Below are 23,721 nucleotides of genomic sequence, written 5' to 3' on the forward strand. Positions count from 1 at the left end.
CACAAATTTTGAGACTTGAAACCTCAATATGCTTTGCTAAAAACAATGACATTTTTTGACTAACCAAGGAACTCTCCCTGAAATCAGCAAAGATATAACAACACAGTTAGAGGCACAGACTGTAGTGGTGGGGATTGGGGGAATAAACACAGGGTGACCTGAAGGCTGATGCACGGCTAAAATCAGAACTAGAACTCGGGAGGCAGAGGCAAGTGGATTTCTGTCAGGCCAGGCCAGCCTGGTCTACACAGTGAGACACTATCTCAATGAATACATAATTAAATAAGTTTGTAAAGGAGTCACTCCTGAAAATGGGAACAGGGTAGTGGACTAAGGAAAGCAGCTGGTCAAAAAGTACTGGGCCACATGGCTTGTGACTCTTTGCAGGTCATTTACAAAGCACCAGACTCTCTGGTGTAACATACTGTGTCTTTTCTCACACATTCTCGGCTTGTTATATGTAGCTCAGGTGGGCAAGAGTTTCTAGTTCTTCTCTGCCAACAGGCTTTTTTCATTTTCATATTTTACTTTTCTTTTAAAACATTGAAAAGATTTATTTACTTTTATGTGGATGGGCGTTATGCCTGCATGTGTGTCTCTGTGTGCAGCTCCCAGAGGGGGGATGTAATCTATATGCCTTTTCAAATTTTACCAGTTGTCTCAGAACTATCATTTCAAAGACTGGGGTTAATAATATAGAAGAGTGGTAAAGTGCTTTCCTGGCATGCCCGTGGCTCTGTGTTCTCTCCAGCAATGCAGAAAAACATAAATAAAAATTAAACATATACTCTGAGACTGTAGTTTTGGTAAATAATCTTCCAGGGAGAGACATCTATCTATGTACTCGGCATACACAAAGGGAATTTGAACCTCACTCTTTTCAGGAAAAGGAAACTGAAAACTTCATCACCTGACCAAAAGGCTCTCACGTCAAGTTTCACTGGTCCTCAAAATCTGTTATCAGAGCAGATTGTGTCTCTTCTGGGCAGGACGCTTGCCTGGTGATTTTCCCTAATTCCTTATTAGGCTAACAGAATCCATGTCAAAAATAATCTGGAAGATGGTATAATCTCTGTTGCACACATAATTTAAAATGTGCCTCTATGTCTATTTAAAAGCAAGCAAAGATGAACAGGTTTTCAAGGATGTACTAGTTCCTTACCTTGCCCAAAGCTATGCCCCTGTTGTAAAGAAGTAACTAAAGCCCAAAGGGTGACAGCCTAAATAAATGGCTATCAGAAGAGCTGGTTAAGTGACCAATCAAGAGAAAGAGGGGAAGAGGAAGGGGAGAAAGGAAGGAAGGGGAGGGAGGAGGACAGGGAGATGGGAATGGAAGGGAGGGAGATGGAGAGAGGGAAAGGATCCAGTTATGGATGCTCCAAACTAAATTAGGCCTAAGCCACAGAAAGCGGTTACGAAGAAAACTGAACTTGGAAGTTGAGGTTAAAAGAGAGAGATCATTTAGCAGTGCATCGTTTTGCCCTGGCCGATTTTTTTTAAGCCCATCTGAATAAGTATGTGGGGTAGGAGATTCCTTAAACAGAAGGCAGATAGAGCCATAGAAAGGAAGACAGATACACAGACCAAACATCTGAACCAAGAGCAGGCTACACATTCCTGGCTGCACACTTAGGTTTATAGTCATTACTCTCTTGTAAAGGTCTAAGAACTGCCTGTGTATTTATTCCAAGCAAGGATCTTCTTCAGCTTGGCAGAGGAAACACAAAGCTGACATGTGTAAATGTCATTTACACATTTCAGAATCACAAGTATCCCACAGCCTCAAACTGGCATCTGCAGGCTTGGAGGTGTGCGCGGAGGAGCTGGGGCGCAGGCGTGGCAATGTGAGCTGGATGGACCCTTGCCCCTCCTTTCCCGAGATCGATAGCACCCGGCGTGCCCGCATCCCTGCCTGTGCCTGCTGGGACCCTGCGCAAGGCCACGCGCACTGGCTGAGCTTCCGCCCCCCTGGCGTCGCCTCCGGGCTGCTCCGTGACGTCAGGGCTGAGCGAGGGGCGCCCCCGCCCGCCGCTCGCCCCCGGGCGCTGCACCCCGCCTGCCCTTCTTAAAAGCCAGACCTGTGCCCACCGCGCCACAGCTGCTCTGCGGAACCCGCACCCGCCGAGCTCCTCCTACACGCCACTGGCAAGCGGCACCATGCAGCCGGCCATACTCCTCAGCCTCCTGGGCGCAGCAGCTCTGGCCGGTGAGTGGAATTTCAGCACCTTGGACAGCCCCTAGAGCTTTAGCCACCGGGTTCCACCCTCTATCTCGCCTTTTCTCTTCCCTGTATCCCTTGCTTCCCCTGGGCCTGGCGTTGAGTTGAGGAAGTAAGAACTGTCCAGCTTTCCCCTGCTTTCCCCGCAGGGGCTGTGCAGCCCTGGGGAGCAAAGCCGCATTCTGTGTTCTCTGCAGAGGTATCAGGCTCTCTACAGGGCTAGAGAAAGCCTTTGTAGTCTGATTCTCCGTGTGACTTTTGACAGCCCTGTGACCACAGCGGGGTGGGAATGCATGCAAGTTGGCCCCTGCAGAGTTTCCTCTATTATTATAATAAGGGCGCTGAGTTAGAACTAGATCCATGTGCATATAAGGCATTTTCCTCAGCATGTCACATATGTGTGTGTCTGGTTACAGGGTTAACATATTTATACTTTGTATTTGTGTTTCTAAAGAGAGGTAATTCACATTTAAGCCGATCAGTTTTTAATTTATGAATGGAAGCTGTGCTAGATATTTCCTTTTGTGCTCTAGAAATAAAAATAACAAGACTGTGTTATACCCATGAAAGTATCCAGTAGTAAAATAAGTGTTTCAATCAAATTTGAAGAATGAAAACAGAAGTAGTTAATAGTTGACCGGTGTGTGTGGGTGATTGTGTTGCTGAGTCTCTAACTACTCTAAATTTACTCAATGGTCTCCGATGGCTTGAAAGATGTGTTTGTGTTGGGATACTGAAAAGTAAGAACAACACTAAATTAAGCTAGTAGCTCTTTGTCTCTTTGAATTCTTTGAATGTCCTCAGAAAAGTGTTTTGTTCTGAGATTGAGATTTCTAACTAGAATTGAGATATCCATAAGTCTCTCTCTCTCTCTCTCTCTCTCTCTCTCTCTCTCTCTATATATATATATATATATATATATATATGTATATATATATGTATATGTATATGTATATGTATATATGCCTTTGATTGACAGGAATCTCTCATCCAATGTTTGGCAAAATGAAAGTCAATGGTAATTTATTTTACTCCATTCATAATGTTCTCATTTTTTTAAAAAAATTATTCTTATGAATAACTAATAAATATTCTTAATTTGATAAAAGAAAACAAACTGAACAACTTAGAATTTTTCAAGTCCAAAGTATTTCAGAAAGATATCGCTGAACAGGTCACAGTGATACTGTACATTGTGTTCTAGATTACAGAACAGTAACATTTTGGTAAACCATTTAACTGGTTAATTAAAATTTTTAGTGGTGGTTAAACATTTTATACCTCTTATGAGGGAATATTCTAGCAAAAGATCATATTTAATAGAAATAAAAATGGAGCTATGATAGTCTCTTCTGGTTTAGACTATTATTCACATATCATGCAGCCTACTGCTTAAAGTGTCTTACTCACTGTTGTCTCAGCTACCCACAGACTATAACCATCCCCACTACCAATTTTTTAGGACATGCTCATCACCCAGAAACACACTATGTATCTTAGCAATCACTTCCCCATCTCCTCCTCCCCACATCTGGCAATGAGGGACTGCCAGTAGTTTGTTATTTAGTAAAATCATGGTTGAGACTCCAGGAAGACACCTAGCTCATTCTCTACCATTTAGAGCTCCTGGAAGGAGATCCACAACTGTCTGTGGTAAGTACTGTGCATCTTAAAAACTAATATGAATAAACCAACAGCAGAATATCTATATTAAATGAAAGATGAGTTCTTTTGTTATGAAGATCCTGTTTGACTGGGGTACCCATGGTTTACCAGCAAAAGAACATGCTTAACCTACTTTGCACCTGTAATTTCCACATGAACCAAACTTTAATTGTCATATATATATATATATATATATATATATATATATATATATATAATAGCTGATGCTTCGGAAGTTATTCTCAGATTTGTTATTTGATAATTATTTTATCCTTTGATTGTTTTACTTTTCCATAAGCACTAAATGTATTTCTTATTTGCTACAGAAATAAATTAAACCAGTTTAGTGTATCCAATATATCATTAGTTATTTCTTTGCTCTCACAGATTCTATTTGATGAAATGCATGTCATTTAGCAGTCTCACCAAGGCACACAATGCACCTCCATAAGACAACTCCAGTTTCTCTCTATTAAGAAGAATCTGAGGAGTCTCCCTAGGGGCAACAGGGATGTTCTATACTAGTAAATTGTAAGCTGCTAATTGTCTAGGACAATGAGGCATCCCTTGCCCATCAACTCTGACAAAGGTTAATGGTCTGGCAGTCTGGACAGCTAAAGTACCCATTTTATATTGGGGGGAAAACCAGGCAGAACTATATATGTTGATCTGCATTGCTACAGAAGGTCTGGTGTAAAACCCAAATGAAAAGGACCTCACCAATCCGTGGAGAACTGCAGACGCACCCCAAATCACTCACGAGAAACACAACTTGATGCAAATTGCAAGAGGTTTACTGGCTAGCCAGGGCTGTCTTTCCTTCAAGCCCGCGCAGGGGCAGCGGAATTCAGCAGCCGAACAAAAGAAGTTTACAGCTTTTAAGGGGGCATCTACAAACCAGGTGGGGGTGGAGTTAGGGAAGAGGGAAGGCTGAGAGTGGAGTTAGGGAAGGGGGAAGGAAGGAGAACAGGTCACTAGGTCATGGATACATTTGATCTCAAATTCCTAAGATGCATGGTGTGTCACTTTATAATTGGCTATTTCGAAGTAGTTTCACACTATATATCATGAGCTCCAGTTCAAGGGGGTCAGGCTTATCTCAAACTTTTAGCATCCTGGCACCAACTGTCTCAGGGCTGTTAGTTCAAAGCCCGGCCAAGCTAATCTCGGGCCCATAGCATCCTGACACCATGAATCTTAAGATTTGTTTAGTTAGGGCCATCTGTTCAAATGGTCAGCTAATTTCCTGGGACTGAGGCAACACAGTGTTTGACTTACAGGTTTTTATGTCTTTGCTTTAAAAGTAGGGTTCAGGGGATCAACTTATGATTTTTCTATCTTTCATTCCCCAATTTTTTTTCTTTTATGTAAGTTTCTAATCTTAGAATCTTAATTCGTAGTATCACTAGATTCATCTGCAAGCCCCGGTGACGTATAGACTGATATTGTTGTCTGAGTATCAATATTTGTACTGTGTTCACCCTTTCTCTGAGAAAAGCTACAGATTGATCTAGGAAGCAGGGTCCTAGAGGGAGTAATAGGAGGAGAACAAGGAGGGGCCCCATCTGGGAGGATACCAGTGGGGATTGGCAATGTCAGCTTTTAAATCCTTAGCAATCATCATTTTCTTAGCCCAAACCACTTTCTGGAGCAAGAGGGCAATAAAACATTTGTTAGGCTCAAGTTGCTAATTTTTTCTCAGGCAGGGTAGCTGATAAGGTCCTTTTAACTCAGGCTGACATTAGTTCTCAGGAAGAAGGAAGTCTTGGCTCCCAGCATCTCTTTTTTAAACAATTTTAAGGAGACTGGTCTGAGAAAGCAGACATTTGTAAATCTCATTGATACATGAGCGGGCATTAACCAGAGGGGGGAAGATTGACCTGATCCTCCCATTATCATTAGAAATAGTGTCTTTTGGGGGAGGAGAGGGTTAAATGTCTCATGGGCTTCATAGGATATTGAGGGTCCTAGTCAGCAGCTTTGAGACACAAGAAATTAACACCAACCTCTATGCAATCAGGTTTGCTTCACGGGGGACTCAGATGTGGACAATTTGGGTCCTCCCCCTGCAGTACTTCGTCACACACCCCTTGCAGGTACCCACGCTGTGTTTATGTCATGTGAACCAGCGTGCATAGATCTGAGTTCTATGCAGTTCTTAAAGGAGATAGGTCAACGCAAGTCTCAGCCAAGTCTCTATCAGCCAGATCAAGTCTATAATAATATACTTGTAGAGGTTTAGATGCCAAGGAGTCAATTTGTTGTTTTACAAGGCCAGTGAGTCTGTTACAGGCCCAAGGGCTGAAAGTCAAAAGGAGAAGGAGACGACTACAGAGCCCAGGATGGAAGGGAGAAGGCTGGTAAGCCAAGGAGAGGCGGAGAACCAGTTTTTTAAGCCACCCTCCCACTCATTCTCACTATTTCTTTTGTCATTTTGATCTCTCTCTGATCTTAGCTATATTATCTCTAACTACCCCAGTATGGTCAGTATAAAAACAGCAATCCTCCTTGAGGACAGAACATAGTCCCTTGCTGAAGGAAGGCCAGATCTAGCCCTCTGTGTGTGTGTGGGGGGGGGAACCACTTCAGACAGCAAAACAAAGCATTTTTTTCAGATTAGTGATGTCAATCTCTAGCTGCTCGATGTCCTTGTCAATGGCCCCTCGAAGTTCTGAGTGGTAGAAGTCCTGAAGCTGGCATCAGAATTAGAACTTCCAACAGCAGATATCACGGGTGGCCTTATTTTATCTGGAAAGGAAAAAGAAGGGAATTCTCAGGGAGATCTCTCTTCCCTGGATGTCAATTGTTATTTATCTTATCTATAGTTAGGTCTGGCTTTGTGGAAGTATCTATTTGTTTCACTAATTTTTCTGGCAGCCATCTATAGTTGTGCTTCTTTGGTATCAAACAGACATATCAATCCTCAGTCCCATATGAGAACTGGGTCTGAGTCATTCCATTTAAAGGTAAGAAGGTCCTTCCACATAACTGTTACATAGTTTTTATTGGTCTCGGGGTGCCAAAGGCATTCAGCAGCAGATTTGCCATGTGCAACCAGATTTGGAAAATTGAGAACACACAAGGCATGATAAAGAATATCCCTAGGGAACCCCTTCAGGGTGTATAACTACTCCTCTTTTGGTTTTTCAAAAGTTGATGTTTCAGTGTTCCTTGTAAGAACCAGGGCAAAAGCACTAGTAGCCGCTCCTCCCACTCTCAGATAGTTATGAAGGTATTATTTTAAAGTTCCATAGTATCTGTTTCACAATACCTTGTATTTGAGGATTATAAGGAATTCCAGTAATATGGGTAATATTAGATTGTCAACAAAACATCTCAAATGTCTGACTATAATAGCCAGTTTCCATCTATCTTAATCTGATATGGAACACCAAGCATAGAAAGATAATGTAGGCAATAACTAATTACATTTTTAGTTGTTTTTCCTGTTAAAGCAGTTGTAACTAGAAAGCCTGAAAAGGTGTCAAGTCACATGTACATGTTAATTTTCTAAAATCAGAAATGAGTAACATCCACTTGTCATAATTGATTAGGCATAGGTTCTCAAGTATTAACACCATTATGAAAAAAAAAAAATTGAGGTCACTGAGAACAAGTTTTTGTAATTTGACTTATATACTCTCTAGAAATATCAAGTTACTGTCTCAAGCCATTATAATTAAACATGTGTAACAATAACCAAGCAACAGCACCTTTGGAGCAGATCTCTGCAGATCCATGAAGATATAATATCTTGTGGTGATGCTATATAGACAAATAGATGGCTTCTTAGTTCTAATGATGATCCTATAAGAATTTCTAAAATTATATCAATGATGATTAAGCTCTTCTGTAACTGGACTGTTATTAGGCAATGGATGTCCAGCCAGACAATCACTCCCAATGGACGTGCATGTAAACATTCTCTGTTGCAAACTTCCACCTCATCCCATGATTTGACCCAAGGTGTGAGCCTGTGATGAACCCTGTCACGTGTGATTATGTATTCTGAAAGATATACAAGCACTGAGGACAAAGAGATGACAGGCAGATACAATGGAGAGATAGGATAGAATTTTTCACCTATCTCCACTTACGGTATATGTTTTCCTTTTCTCCACTTAGGATCTTTCCACTTCTCTCCCTAAACAGCTTTCCTAGGAAACTTTTCACACTTAGTAATAAACTCTACAACAACTTCTTCTAAATGTCTTTTCTTTCTGCAACCTGAGACTAGCAGGCATAGTTAGAACCCAGCAGTTCCTGATGAGATAGAACAAAGGCTGTTTATTTAATCCTTGGCTGTTTTCAGGATGTGTTAAATTGAAGAAATTGCACTTTCTGGCTTCAGAGGATCAGAGAAAGCAGGCCAGCCACAGTGGTATAGTAACTTAGACAAGTAAACTTTTTTATTTAGCAACTTTAAATATCTCCTAAAACAAGGTCCTAACCCCTGCCAAGGCTCTTCCCCCTCCACTGTCTCAAGAAGAACTAACAAGAAGAAGGAAGAATGTCTATAATCTGCCTAGTATATAAATCTGTTGTGACATTTTCCTGGGATCCAGGCAATCCAGCATGAGCTTTCAAATGTCTTATAAAATTAAGGAAAAGTACATGTTTCTTAAATTAAACTGTATTTGTAAAATTTGAGAATTAGCAATATCTAAATACGGAACAATTTCAAGCAATTATAAACCATGAGCTATATTACTGGCTACGAGTATAGGAATTGAAAGCTTCATTCCTCAGCATTTCAAACAGTGGCTACAGCACGTAACTTAATTATTTGTGCTGAAGCAGGGGGAAACTGAAGAGGATCCAATTACATATACTGTCTTCCCATTAGATGAGCCGTTTGTAAATAGAGTATATACACTATAGGCTGCATGTGTAAATTTATAAGAAATATAAAAGCATGTATAGAAAAATTGTAACAACTTGTCTTTTGGATAATGATTACAAAATTTGTCTAGAAAGTTGGTCATATGATAGGCCAAATATCAGTATTCTTTAATAACCAATTTAATTGCTCTTTGGAATAAGGAACAGTTCATTAAGTTCTTCTCAAAATACTTTTGTAACCCTGACCTACAAGTCTGTATTAACACAGCAACAGCTTTAAAACAGGGTGTTAAAACTTTCTTTGGAGATAAAGAAATATGAATCTATATTAATGGTCCCTTTTCCCAAAGAACTGTTGTGAAACAGCCAACAATTGACCAGTCTGTATAATGTATCTATTGATAACTAACAGCTTCCTCTACTTTCTGCAAAGCTATTTCTCCTTCATCAGTTAATTGTCAAGGGGAATTAAGATTTGCATCTCCCTTGAGAACATCAAACAGAGGCTTAAGTCCTCCTCTGGTGAGCCTAAGGTGAGCTGTTATCTAATTAGCATCTCCTAGAAGCTTCTGAAATCATTTAAAGTAAGTAAACTATCTTTTCTTTTTTTTGAATTTTCTGTGCCACAATTCGTTTAGGAATATAACTGGTGTCTCAAGTATTGAAAAGATATTGCTTTTGAATGTTTTCTGGAGCAACAAGCACTCCCCAAAATTTTAAAGCTCGTTTTATGAGAACAAAGACTTGCATTGAAACTCCTTTCAGAGAGCTATTAACCATTTCTTGAGGCAAAACTTTCTAATAATATCTCCTTTTCAATCTTGGTGAGGCTAAATTTGCCTCCGTCACTGTATCAAATAAAGTTGGCAGCAGGCCTGTACTGTGCCACAGCTGTTTTTATTTCTTATTACTTTTGCAATCATCTCCACCTGTTCGATCCTCTTCTCAACCATAAACATGGGTGAGTCAAAAATTCAATGGAATACTGGCAATTTATATTTTTAAGTTTCTTTTGCAATATTAGAGTATAACCATAACTTTGGGAAACAAAACCAATTTTTAACAATGTAAACAATCTATTTTTTTTTTTTAAATTAACAGCAAGTACATTACTTTTATCTTACATAGTTCGGCTGCCAGTTTTTATATCTGAATGTATGATAGTGCAGCTTTTAATATCTCACTAAAGAGACATTGTTTTTAAATCTTATCTTTATATATCTGATCTCTGAATGACTTTAACCCTGAGTTACCAATTTTAATCTAGCTTTTTGTTACCAAAAGTTGTAATTTTTAATCATATCTAATAACTAACTTATAGGTTAATAACATATAACCAAGACACATAGAACATTTAGTACTTTAAAACCAGTCAGAAACAAAAGTGAAGTAGATGTACATTTTATATATTTCATCCAAACAAATCTTTCTTACTTTTTCTAGCTGTAATTTCAAAAGAAAGCACCTTGTCATTTGTTGAGCCTAATAAGCTAATAAACACGGTCACAAAAAATTTTCCTAGGAAAACAGCCATCAATTTTTTTACCATAGAAGTAAAAAACTTGTTGGCCCCCTCCAAGAGCAGCTTATGCAAATAATCATACCTGCCAGGGTTCTTTCTGGTGTGCCTTATTTCCAGCCCCAGAGCAAGGTAATTTATTTATCAGCTTCTATTGTGTAAATTAAGATTATCCTTTAAGAGAGTTTTAAGTTAAATCAAGCCAGAAGTTTTAACCTTTTTGTTTTAAAACATGAAACATAGAACATTTATTCATTCCGACGAAACAAAGACAGACACGTGGACAGATTTGGCGCGCCAAGGACACACAGTAGATAGAGAAAGCATAACTAAGAATTCTCTTCAGTAGGAGCCAGAGAGAAACCTCCTAATTTGCTCCTGCTCACAGAAGGGCTCTGAAATAGCCTTTTCTTTTGTTAACACGCCTGAGAGCACACTGTTTTAGCTCTCTCTCTCTCTCTCTCTCTCTCTCTCTCTCTCTCTCTCACTCACTCACTTTCTGTTCCTTTCACCAAATATTGCAGAGTAAAGCCCTGCAGCCCCTCAAGTCTCTCTAACTTCTTCCAGCAGTCAAGAGTCTCCTCATCACGTGCACAACAAGGACAAAACACAAAAACAGCAAGCAGAAACCAAACAACCTGAAACACACTGGCTACACCGAGTGCTCCCCAACCACACAACCGACTCAGATGGAAGGGGGTTGCAAGACTCCCCTCTCAGAAGGAGACAGCAATCCTCTTTCCTCAGATAGGAGGCTTTCACCAGACACCTCTGGCCCTCCTTAACCCCCCCGGACGTCTCCAGGGTTGGCAGCTTGTAGCCATCCAAGCACGTCTGCCGACTACAGCTTCCCAGTCATTACGACCAGTGAAGCAGCTGCAAAACCAAAAAGCGCTTTCCCAAATACAGAATACAGGTACAGATACAGAATCAGACCCGACAACTGACTTGCCGGTGCTTTACAGAATACTCCAAACCGAGTACAGATTATTTCGGACCGAATACAGATTATTTTAAACACACCTCAAACAGACAATGGACTCGCCGGCCGGCTCATGCACTCACTCACTCACACTGGGGATCCCCTTACCTCCAAGGTTGTTTCTGGGAGTGTGGGGGTGGCTGCTGTTTCCCGGTCAGGGAACCAAAATGTAAAACCCAAATGAAAAGGACCTCACCAATCCGTGGAGAACTGCAGACGCACCCCAAATCACTCACGAGAAACACAACTTGATGCAAATTGCAAGAGGTTTACTGGCTAGCCAGGGCTGTCTTTCCTTCAAGCCCGCGCAGGGGCAGCGGAATTCAGCAGCCGAACAAAAGAAGTTTACAGCTTTTAAGGGGGCATCTACAAACCAGGTGGGGGTGGAGTTAGGGAAGAGGGAAGGCTGAGAGTGGAGTTAGGGAAGGGGGAAGGAAGGAGAACAGGTCACTAGGTCATGGATACATTTGATCTCAAATTCCTAAGATGCATGGTGTGTCACTTTATAATTGGCTATTTCGAAGTAGTTTCACACTATATATCATGAGCTCCAGTTCAAGGGGGTCAGGCTTATCTCAAACTTTTAGCATCCTGGCACCAACTGTCTCAGGGCTGTTAGTTCAAAGCCCGGCCAAGCTAATCTCGGGCCCATAGCATCCTGACACCATGAATCTTAAGATTTGTTTAGTTAGGGCCATCTGTTCAAATGGTCAGCTAATTTCCTGGGACTGAGGCAACACAGTGTTTGACTTACAGGTTTTTATGTCTTTGCTTTAAAAGTAGGGTTCAGGGGATCAACTTATGATTTTTCTATCTTTCACTGGAAAGTTGCACTTGGAAAGGGTGACTTCTCAGTTATTAGGGGAGTAATTCTTCCATAGTTATTCTTTCCAGAGAATTTCACAGATTTGAGGTGAAAAAAGAGAAACATCAAACCGAGCATGTTCTCAAAATAGCAGTCATTGGAACATGAAAGACTGGCCCTAGGCTGCGGCTCAGTCGGGGATTGATGGCCTGTCAGGAGTGAGGACTTGGGCTTAGTCTGCAGCACTAAAGAAAAGGAAAAACAACAGAACCTCCAGAACCCTGAGGGCAAAAGTTGGCCAGTGAGGTTTTATCTAACCTGCATTTGAGGAAGAACCAGAGTCTTTCTTCAACACTTATTAAACACTTTTCAACCATTTTTAAGTGGCCTTAATAAAGCTAGATAGCAGTGGGGCCCTGAAAACAACGGGGATAGAGGTTTAATAAAATAAGCAAATGAGAAATGCTCCCTCCACCTCCCCGTTCATTTGTTTCAAGTGGTAACACTTAAGACTTTGCATATACGAAGTAAGTAAGTGCTCGACCACTAAGATATAGCCTAAGTCTCATGTATTTTCTCTCTGGGTTGATAGGCAATGGGTTAGGCGGGGTGAGTAGGTGTTTGAACAGACTTGGTTTGGAAGAAAGGTTAGGGTGCTGGTTAGAAATAAACTGCACTTGAGTAGCTTTAGTGTCTGATGCCTGAGAATTTTGCTCTTGTCCCAGCTAGGTCTTCTCTTCTGGGGACCAAGGGGATCTCTCCTCTTTAAGTTTTTATTTTTCCCCCAGCATAATGACTGTAGAGATGGGAGTGTTTGTAAAGGCTTTAGGCTTCTCTACCAGAAAGCACTAAAGTGAAGGGAAAGGGAAAATAATGAAAGCAGTATTCACTGGGAGAAGAAAGATGTGGCACCAGCAAATGCTGGAAACCCAGGGTACTTCCTGAACACAAAGATACTCTAAATGCTGATTTACGGCAGGCAGAGTCTCATAAAATCTTGAGCATGAATTTTTTTTCCCTTTGAAACATATGGTCATATACCAGTTGTTGAATGCCAGTTTGGATATCCTAACCTTAACCACGTGCTGGAGCACTTGATACTTCTAGTGGTGTGTATACAATTGTATACAGTGCAGGAAAACATAACATTGATTGCAGAAGCAAATCATTTAAGCAAAGATCTTGCATGAATAATGATCTAATACCCATGTTTTTGGTGGTTGTAATTGTTGAAGGTTTTGTTGCAGTTGTTATTTTTGTTTTTGGGGATTTTGTTTTTGTTTGGTGGTGGTGGTTTTGTTTGTTTGTTTTTGAAATAGGGTCTCTCTGTGCAGTCCTGGAAGTCAGGTAGACCAAGCTGGCCTACAATTCACTCATACTCCTACCTCTGCATTCTGAGTGCTGTGATTAAAGGTGTGCACAACCATGCCTCACCTTTAATACCTGTGGTTTTTTTTATAAGGGGAGAGATTTTCTTGGGAACAGGGGAAGGAAGAGAGAGCCACAGATCTGTAGCCACTTGGTGTAGACAGAGGGAAAGGATTGCAGAGGGTACCCAATTCTGCTTCCATTAAAACAACTACCATTGCACAGAATGTAGAAAACTGTGCGGAGGGAGTGCAAAGTTTAACACACTTTTCACAAATACAGGATGGCTATGTTATCAGCACAATACTTGGTAAACTGCCAAAGCCTATGAAGGCCCCTCATTTGTGGTCTGGATCTGATTTCTATCGGCTGTAGGGCAGCATTTGTTTCCAAATATGTCCAAGGCATTTCTGGGGGAAACGGCAGTGTATTTTATGTATGCACACATGTGCACACATGTGTATGAGCAATTAGGAAACGATGATCATTGACGTCATCCCAACTGTGGGTTCTGCTAAGTATTCACTCTACATCCCTCTCAAGAAAAGCAGGGTGATTTTGCAAGTCTGGTTCATTCAGCTTCCAAACAAACAAACAAACAAACAAGAAAGCAAAACAACTCAAGACATTTTCCATTTTCTCCTTCAAAGCTGTCAGCTCAGCTCCAGTGGATAACAGGGATCACGATGAAGAAATGGTAAGTTAAAAATGTTGGTCTTGAGTCTTGACTTGCATGTACACCCTAGGCTGTCTCACTCCCTTTGACAGCTCCCTCCCTCATGTCTTGGAAAGCCAAATTTTTGTCCCTTAGAGACTGGGACAAATGATGACCCTCCTGTAGTAAACATCCCAGAGGGGTTTAGTCTTCCTGAGGACAGAGGCAATTCCCTCTAGCCTGCTTAGAAGTGGATCTTTATTTCCCTTTTTTTGGTTATCACCACCCAGTGCCTTCTTTCATTCTGTAGTGTAGTGCCTGGGAGGCTTCCTCATGGTCCTGCAAGACTGGGTCCCTGCCCTGAGCATCCTACATCAGTTCTAGTCACACGCTCAAGCCTCCGGTGACCGGAGCTCCTAGTCAAGCTGTGTTTCAGCGACATCAGCTTTCCAGCCTGCATTTGTGTTTTCTCATAGGTGACTCGCTGCATTATTGAAGTCCTCTCAAATGCGCTATCCAAGTCCAGTGTTCCAACAATCACCCCCGAGTGCCGGCAAGTCCTGAAGAGGAGTAAGTGTCCCATACTTCAGAAAGATCTTTGTGCCTGCAGTGGATCCTTTTCCTCTGGCCTCCGCCTTACCTGCAAATGCATCCTTGTGGTATAATTTGACAGACGGCATTGATTGACTAGTCTGGTACCTAGGGAGACAGTGATATGATTTCTGGCTGTCTGATGGTGGGGAAGATCCCCCCCCCCTTTTTTTTTCTCTCGGCTTATTTTAGCAGAAAAGGGAATTGAGATAGACTGTGTGGTCTTTGGGCTGTCCATAAGCTCATAAATTCCTTGATTTCATTTTTTTAAAAACTAAACCAATTTCCCTTTGGGTGGAGAGAGGTGTGGGAAGTGCCTGCTTGGGGGTAGATAAGGAGGTTTTAGGCAAGCTGTGTACAGTGAGTGCTTTCTTTTCACCTTTAAGATCTCTCATTACAAGGCAAACTCTTGCCGGGCAGTGGTGGCGCACGCCTTTAATCCCAGCACTTGGGAGGCAGAGGCAGGCGGATTTCTGAATTCAAGGCCAGCCTGGTCTACAGAGTGAGTTCCAGGACAGCCAGGACTACACAGAGAAAGCCTGTCTCGAAAAACCAAAACAAACAAACAAACAAAAAAACCAAGGCAAACTTTCTTGTGGTTGCGACATATGGGGTTCATGCAAAAGTATGGACAGTTGGCAGAGTGACCTGGCTTAACTCAATCTGCCTCAGAACTGTGGCCGGTTAAGGGTGGTCTAAAACAGGAGGAGTCCAATTAAACAGTGAATGGCTGCTTCTCTATCCCACTCCGAGCAAGATGCTTCTGTCTTTTCTCAAATTTATCTTCTGCTTGAATAGGTAGGGAGTTCTAATTCATCGTAGAAAGCAAACGCTACTTCTCTGGGCCAACCCATTTTGCTGTCACCTTTTCCTTGTCTTCATTTATCAGGTGGGGGCAAAAAGGAAGGGCCCGTCATATAAGGTAACCATGATTGCTCAGAGCAAAGTTACCGAATTCCTTACTCTGCTTCTCTCCAAAAGCAAGTGCTTACCCTCTGGTAATTCCAGTTTGCCAATTGTTCCCTAGGATCTGTCTGTTGATTCTGCTCCAGAGATCAAAATAATGGACTCGGATTTCTAACAAGGACACTGTATAGACAGAGATAGAAATGGCCTGGCAGACGGAAGTGTTCCTTCAGGGTTGCAGTTTGAAGCCTCACTCAGGCTAGACTCAAAACTATGAAGGAGCAAGCAAGACTAAGAGTGGGAGAAAAGCAGCACAGTGTGAGCTCCTTCTCAGGGTCAGCAGTGTAGTAATAGGGGCCTGGTCTCAGTGGCAGCAGCAGCAGCAGCAGCAGCAGCAGAGCAGCCTTGGAGGGCGTGGGGAGGCTTTCTCAGGAGCCTGTGCTCTTTGATTCTCTTCCTCTGGGGAAGAACTACACACACACACTGTTACCAGACTTTGTTATTCAGATCTTGCAAACTTTCAAGGGAAGTTAAGACTTTGAATTTTTTGTTTGGTGGTGCTAAGGAACAAGGTAAGCTTTAAGCATTTTACCACTGAGTTAAAGATCAAGCTAATTATCTATCTATCTATCTATCTATCTATCATCTTTCCATTTATTTATTTATTTATAAGACATGATCGCACTATGTCTTTCTACGTAGCTCTGGCCAGCCTGGAATTCACTATGTAAAAAGGAGGCTGGCTTTGAACTCACAGAGGTCCACTTGGCTCTGTCTCCCAAGTGCTGGGATTGAAAGTATGCACCACCTGCTTACAATTTTGACTGTTTAAAGTGACATCTGATAATTAGACTTTGCCTCTGAAGTATAGGTCTGTGGGAACTCAGTTCTGGGCCACACCATTCCTCTACTGTTGTAGTTTTCTCTCCTGGCCCTAGTCTTCTTTTTCCTAACCTAATAGGCAAACTTGCAGGCGGAGCTAAGTGGAGGGAAGGCTCTGCCTGGCCTGTGTTCCATCCGAAGCCTCATCTCCCACTCTCCTGCCCACAGTGAGCAAATAAGTATTTGGGGAGAAGGGATGCAGTGTAGGTTTTTGGTTTTTGTTTGTTTGGTTTAGTTTGGTTTTGGTTTAAGTGAGTTTTTTGGGAGGGGTGCTTAAAAATGCTTATAGAAATCTAGTTTCTTACCGGGTACAAGCTTTTTCTGGCCAGGGTTGATCAAGGTTGAGCTGGTCAACTTTGCCACAGCATGGATGAGATATGCTCCCCAGTTAACCTGGAAGCAAGAATGAGTGTCACACTTTGGTATTTCAGATTGACTAAGACTTCAAAGGCTAGTCAGCCCTCCCCAATCTCACCTGCTGGGCTTAGAGCTAAATATAGGGGAAAGTGCTCGGCTCCAGACAGAAGCTGCTACAGGCAGTACACATTTAACACAGAAAAAAAATAAAAATACTTCTGTTCTTCACACTTAAGACACCTCACACCTTAAATCAGGTAGGAAGAGGAGCATGTGGCCTCTGCTGTCCTTCAGCAAACTCTGAGAATGACATCAGCCTGGCTGAATCATCTGTCAGCACTACAGACGATACTGGAGTCACACAGGCTTGAACAATATACATTAATTTCTCACAGCTGTAGAAGCTAGTGTACACGATCAAGGTAAGGTAAGGTCCCCCATCTTGGCTGCATGGCCATCTTCTTAGCATGCCCTCCCGGGTTAAGGGAGGCCATATCTTGGCTACATGGCCACCTTCTCACTGTGTTCTCCTGTGTTAAGGGAGGCTGTGGCTCTCATGTGTCCCCTTATTAGGATCTTGCTCTTATTATGAGGGCTCTACTCCGGGCCTAAGAACCTTCCAAGGCCTCACCTCTTTAAACTATCATAGCATTGATTGGTATTTTACTATAGGAGTTTGGGAAGGGGCACAAAGAGTCAAGGGTACCACCCAAGGCCTCCTTGCTTACTTAGACTCTGACTAACTAGCCCTGCCCCAGCACTTCATGTAATACCATGGGGTTTTTGTTTTGTTTTGTTTGTTTGTTTGTTTGTTTGTTTGCTTGTTTCAGACAAGGTCTTGGTTTGTTACTCAGGCTAGTCTTAAATTCACTTTGTGGCCCAAGCTGGCATAGAACTCATAATCCTTCTGGCATTGTCATGGGCTCTTACATGCTGCAGGACTGTGACAGATGAACCAGTGCTCAAATGCCTGTATATACAAGTCCAGAGATATTCCTGCAGCCTTGTAAACATGGGAGCATTACTATCATGTCAAGCTGTGATACAAGAGAGAAGTACAAACCAGCTATGATTTCTTGAATATTTTATAAAATAGATCATTTTTGTCATTTGTAAAATATCAGTTCAAAATGACTCATGAGACCTGTTCTATGCTTGCTTGCTTTCCCATCTGCTAACTTATAATAAACTCCTGTCTAAAAACAAACAAATAGGTCCATCAGTGCTGTTTAAAAGAAAAATGGTATGAATTGCAAATATAATTTTAAATTTTCTAGTGCATATATTTAAAAAGTTTTAAAAATACAAGTGAAATTAATGTCAATTGTATATCTCATTTTATCTAATGTATTTTACCCACTCAATATATTTAATATTACCCAATTTATCAAAAATATTATTTTAACAATTCTCTCTCTCTCTTTTTTTTTTTTTTTTTTTTTTTGTATGAAGTCTTTGGCATCTGGTGTTTATCAGGTCTCAGTTTGTTCAAGCCACATCTCAAATGCTCCACAGTCACAAAGAGCTAGTGGCTCCCGCAATGGGTGGTGCTGATGTTAACCCCTTAGTGCCTGGTAGCCTTGGCTTCTGGTCTTCTATCTGAACTTGGTGAGAGAGGCTGACAAGCCAATTAACAACAAAGACAGTTGTGATCTCCACATCCCTTTTCATACAGTATCTTGGGGAGGATGTAGTAAAGGACTTACTGACATTGAGGAAAGACAGAAGACAGCAGCAGGTGCCAGTTATGTCACTGCTGCTGACTCAGGAAACAGAGGCAGCCCAGCATACTGAAACTTATTCTCAGCAGTGAGGAACACGTGGACTGGGCAGGCCCGAGTGAAGAAAGAGGGAGGCCCTTTCCATTCGTGTCATTAGTCTCAGCCAGGCATTATCTAGTGATTCTGAGAAGGGCAGCAGTGGGCTATCTTGTTGCTGTACAAACATCATTAAGTGTACTTACAGAAACCAACAGGGCTATGGCATCATTACCTGATACGATGATGTGGGACTACTGGGAAATTCACAGTCCACTGTAGGATGAAATAAGCCGTCATTTCCTGCTGGATGGGGTCCACACAATTGATTGGCTAACAAAGTCTGATAAATAACTTTTAATAATAAATTATTTAAAATTATTCAAAATAAATTTTGAATCCTTCTTTGAATCTTAATATTCCCTATTTTGGCTACTTATTTTTTTTCTTTAGTTAAATTATAGTTAGAGCCATTCATTTATGCAATGTTAACCTTGCCACCTTACTCAATTGTGGAAAGGACAGTCCTGAATTATATCACTCTGAGTCTCCATGTCTTATATCACTCTGAGTCACCTACAAAACAAGGAGGCTGGACCAGATGAATTATAAGAGTTCTTCTGGTTCTAAATTCCAGTCTTTCCTAAAGTTACATATGGGTTCGGTTTGACCATTGACAGTTACAAATAGCGATGCTGGGTAGGTATTACCAAAGCCTTTAAACACGTAGAGAGCCTTATTTTTTTAACTAAAGAAAAAAATAAGTAGCCAAAATAGGGAATATTAAGATTCAAAGGAGGATTCAAAAGCATCAGCTTTTCCAAGAATTCCATGCATCCTCTATCATGTACCTCTTTTCCAGGGTCCTCGGGATCTGTAGGGACCACTGAGGCTGGTACTTGAACCTCAAGCATTTTTGCAGTTGTGCTTACTCCTATATTTTCATCATAGGTGGAAAAGAGGTCAAAGATGAAGAGAAAGGTGAGAATGAGAACTCGAAGTTTGAAGTACGGTTGCTAAGAGACCCAGCTGATGACTCAGTTGCCCGCTGGGCCTCCAGTAGGGAGGAAACAGGAGCATCAGTAGAAGACTCTCAAGGCCAGATGAAGCTAGATGATGAGAAGTGGTCGAAAGGAGGAGGACACAGCCGAGAGGGAGTGGATGATCAGGAGAGTCTTCATCCCTCCAACCAACAAGTGTCCAAAGAAGCAAAGATACACTATTCGGAAGAGAGGCGGGGAAAAGAGAGAGAGGAAGAAGGCAAGATTCACCCAAAGGGGGAGCATGGGGAAAATGTTGGTGAGGAGAAGAAACGCATTGAAGATTCTGGAGAGAAACCGAACACCTTCTCCAACAAAAGAAGCGAGGCTTCCACTAAGAAAAAGGAGCCAGCGGCCAGAGCAGATGCACACTCTATGGGACTGGAGGGGAAGACACACAGCAGGGAGCAAAGCAGCCAGGAGAGTGGAGAGGAGGCAAGGAGGCAGGAGAAATCCCAGGAGCTTACCGACAATGACCAGAGCCAGGAAGAATCGGAGGAAGGTGAGGAAGGCGCAGCCTCTGAAGTAACCAAACGCAGGCCTAGACACCACCATGGGAGAAGCCGGTCCAGCAAGTCTTCTTATGAAGGGCATCCTCTATCTGAGGAAAGGAGACATACTCCTGAGGAGTCCGAGGAGGCAGATGTGGCCACAGCCAGTTTAGGGGAAAAAAGGGGTCATCATCTAGCTCACTACAGGGCTTCAGAGGAAGAACCTGAATATGGGGAAGAATTGAGAAGTTATCCGGGCTTCCAGGCTCCCCAGGGCCTTCAGGGATTACAGTACCGGGGCAGAGGAAGTGAAGAGGACAGAGCCCCAAGGCCTCAGAGTGAGGAGAGCCAGGAAAGTGAGTCCAAGAGAAACCACCCCGACTCTGAACTGGAAAACACAGCAAACAGACACAGTGAAGAAACTGAGGAAGCGAGGAGTTACAAGGAGGCAAAGGGACGCCAACACAGAGTCAGGGGGCGGGAGCCAGGAGCCTATTCTGCTCTTGACACCAGAGAAGACAAAAGGCTCCTGGATGAAGGGCTCTACCCTGTTCACGAAAGCCCAATAGATACGGCAAAAAGGTATCCACAAAGCAAATGGCAAGAACAGGAGAAAAACTACCTCAACTATGGTGAGGAAGGGGACCAAGGGAGATGGTGGCAACAGGAAGGGGATCTAGAGCCGAAAGAAAGCAGGGAGGAAGTGAGGTTTCCAGGCAGACAATATGAGTCCTATCCCACCACTGAAAAGAGGAAAAGGTTAGGGGCATTGTTCAACCCGTACTTTGACCCTCTCCAGTGGAAGAATAGTGACTTTGAGAAAAAAGACGACGCAGATGACAGTTTTCTTGAGGATGACGGTGAAGACGGAAATGGGGTGACCTTGACTGAGAAGAATTTCTTCCCAGAGTACAACTATGACTGGTGGGGGAAAAGGCCCTTCTCAGAGGATGTGAATTGGGGATATGAGAAGAGAAGCTTTGCCAGGGCCCCTCGCCTGGACTGGAAAAGGCAATACGATGGAGTGGCTGAGCTGGACCAGCTCCTTCACTACAGGAAGAAGGCAGCCGAATTCCCCGACTTCTACGACTCGGAGGAGCAGATGGGGCCTCACCAGGAGGCAGAAGATGGAAAGGACAGGGCTGACCAGAGAGTTCTGACCGAGGAAGAGGTATGGTTTGAAGCTTTTGCTTAGAATTAGACTATGTTGATCAAGGTTGATGTTTTAGCATCAACTTGTCTGATAATGGGGAGAGATGGATGGGAAATTTTACTGTGGGAATGTGAGTGCCCGAGTCACACAGCAGGGTTGATTTCCAGCTACCATCCAGCCAGGGTGTATATCCCTGCCCTCCTCTCTTTTACAGTGTTTAGAGAACTTGGAAAACTACGGTCTGGGATCTATCCCCAGAGTTTCTGTCCGATGAGTACCAGTGCTGCCTAGGTGTGTAGTATACCTTAGTACCTGGGTACCTGGTGCCTGCCATACTCATGCTGACCTCCCAAACAGCACCTTGACCTAATTTGATCATGTCAGGCAGTGCTTCTCAGGTGGTGCCTCTCAAGCTTGAGAATATATCAGAGTCACCGGGATTTCTGACCCCCAGAGTGTCTCAGTCAGCAATTTTATAGGGGACCCAGGAATCCCTATTCCTAGGCAGTTGTTTGGGTTACCCAATGTACTGGCCACGAGAGCACACTTTGAAGACCCCTGATGTTGGCTGACTCACACAGCCTCTACCGTACCTAAGCTTACTCTTTCTCCTCAGAGCTTCCTGAACTAGAGTAGTATGGTAGTATGACTTGACATCAGTGCTCCACTTTTCTGTTTCCCAGAAAAAGGAACTGGAGAACTTGGCTGCCATGGATCTGGAACTGCAGAAGATAGCAGAAAAGTTCAGCCAGCGGGGCTGACAGTTGGAGGGGCGAGCCATTCACTGAAAGACACCATCGATTCACCCAAAGGCAGAAAGCAGAATTTACTGTTTATTAAATATTTGCTGCAGTTGGAAATATTGCTCATCTTTGCCAGAATGCCAATGCTATATGACTAGTGTGACTCGTAGCATATTTTTCCTGCAAAATAGATGTTTCACATGTTTGTGACAATGACCGTGTTACTGTCTCTGAAACACAAACAATAAAAGATTTACCTGAAACAAAGTCCCTCTTGGTTCTTAGCTTTCTTTGGGTTAGTTAGGAAGAGTACGGTTTTGAAACCCATTCTTCTAAGCATATTCTCAAAGATAGAATTTGTTGGTCTTTAACAGGAAAAGCAAGGTTTCTGAAGTAAAATACTACAGGATATAAAGAGAGAGACTGAGAATAAAACATGCCTACTACCCTAGGCTAATAGAGACCATATAGGCATGAAGAACTCATTTTAAAAGAAAATGTATTACTTAAATTTTTATTTATTCATTGCGTGTTAAGGGTTTCAGAAGACAACCTTCATGAGTTGGTTTTCTGAGATTAAAAACTCAGGTCAATTGGCTTGGTAGCCAGTGCCTAACCCACCAAGCTATTTCATCAGCCCAAAATATTACTTTTAAAATTTTGCAAAGTAGGAGAAAAAGAAGAGCTCACTATAGAAGGCTTGTCTAGCACGTATGAAGCTCTGGGTCCCAGAACCAGACAGAAAAAGGCTGGCAAAGGGTATTGAGGGGCACAGTACAAAGCAGAAATGCAGCCAAATTCCTGTACTAACTGTTTGCAATAGCCTGTCTATAGGCAGCTACTTGTGAGGCTGAGGCAAGAGAATAGCCCCAGAGCTCAAGACCAGCTAATCCCATCTCAAGAGAAATACAAATAATTAGATTCTTACAAACTGGAGAGCTCTGGGGGTAGACTGTCAAGGGACAGGCTGAAAGGAAAGCCTGAATGGCGAAAGGTCCTCTGGGTTGGGGATACAAACATCTGGTGCAACATCTCCCTGGGCACATACTTGATTTCTACCTTGTGTGCAGACAGAGCTCTGACTCTGTTGAGTCTGGGCAGCTGTGTGGCCTATGGTGAATTCTAGTTCTCAGGCTCAATAAAATAAAGGTATCTTTCTCACAAGGTTATTTCTAACAAGGGTTTATGTGACACAGCGCTGTGCCTCCTGGGGATCAGTGACGTAGGTGATGTCACTGCCATTATCATCCTTGTAGCTTCTTGTTCCAAGACAACCAGACAACCCCCTTCTTCTTCAATGACTAATCGTCTCATTTCTTACCAGTGGCAGCTTCGACTGGGCTATTTTTATTGTTTTCTGTTCAGGTAAAAACCTGTTTTCTGGAAGATGGTAAAAATATCTGAGGGTCATGGGTGATTTTTTTATTAATTCAGGAAGGCCAGAGGGTCTCCTTTGCTAAGTTGAGAAATGCTGTAGTAATTCTTTTCAGATTAACACTGAGTGAACTGAGATTTTATTGGATAGGGACCAAGTCACCTGGTGCTGTGCAAATAGTTCTAAACACAGGCTCACATTTCAAGAGGGCCTCTTACTGTCTCTTTTCTGGGGTCCTTCTTCCTAGACGTGGGATCAGGACTAGCTGCATGAAAGGGCCAATGGAACATGTATAAACCTCATGAATACTTGGAGGCCACTTTCCTCCCCCCACTGTCCTGCAAGCCATAAGTCCTAAATCACAGTGTTGGC

General features: G+C 42.4%; 1 protein-coding gene across 1 annotated transcript; it reads left to right on the forward strand.

Annotated features, from left to right (window-relative positions):
* Window positions 1–1,804: 1,804 nt before the first annotated feature.
* On the forward strand, window positions 1,805–22,241 carry Chgb (chromogranin B). The gene is made up of 5 exons (XM_034496568.2): window positions 1,805–2,206; window positions 14,050–14,096; window positions 14,531–14,624; window positions 19,499–21,249; window positions 21,915–22,241. The coding sequence occupies exons 1-5, from the start codon at window positions 2,158–2,160 to the stop codon at window positions 21,990–21,992; spliced, it is 2,019 nt and encodes a 672-aa protein (XP_034352459.1). The 5' UTR covers window positions 1,805–2,157; the 3' UTR covers window positions 21,993–22,241.
* Window positions 22,242–23,721: the final 1,480 nt, after the last annotated feature.

Source organism: Arvicanthis niloticus, chromosome 2, assembly GCF_011762505.2.
Source record: "Arvicanthis niloticus isolate mArvNil1 chromosome 2, mArvNil1.pat.X, whole genome shotgun sequence".
NCBI lineage: Eukaryota > Metazoa > Chordata > Mammalia > Rodentia > Muridae > Arvicanthis > Arvicanthis niloticus.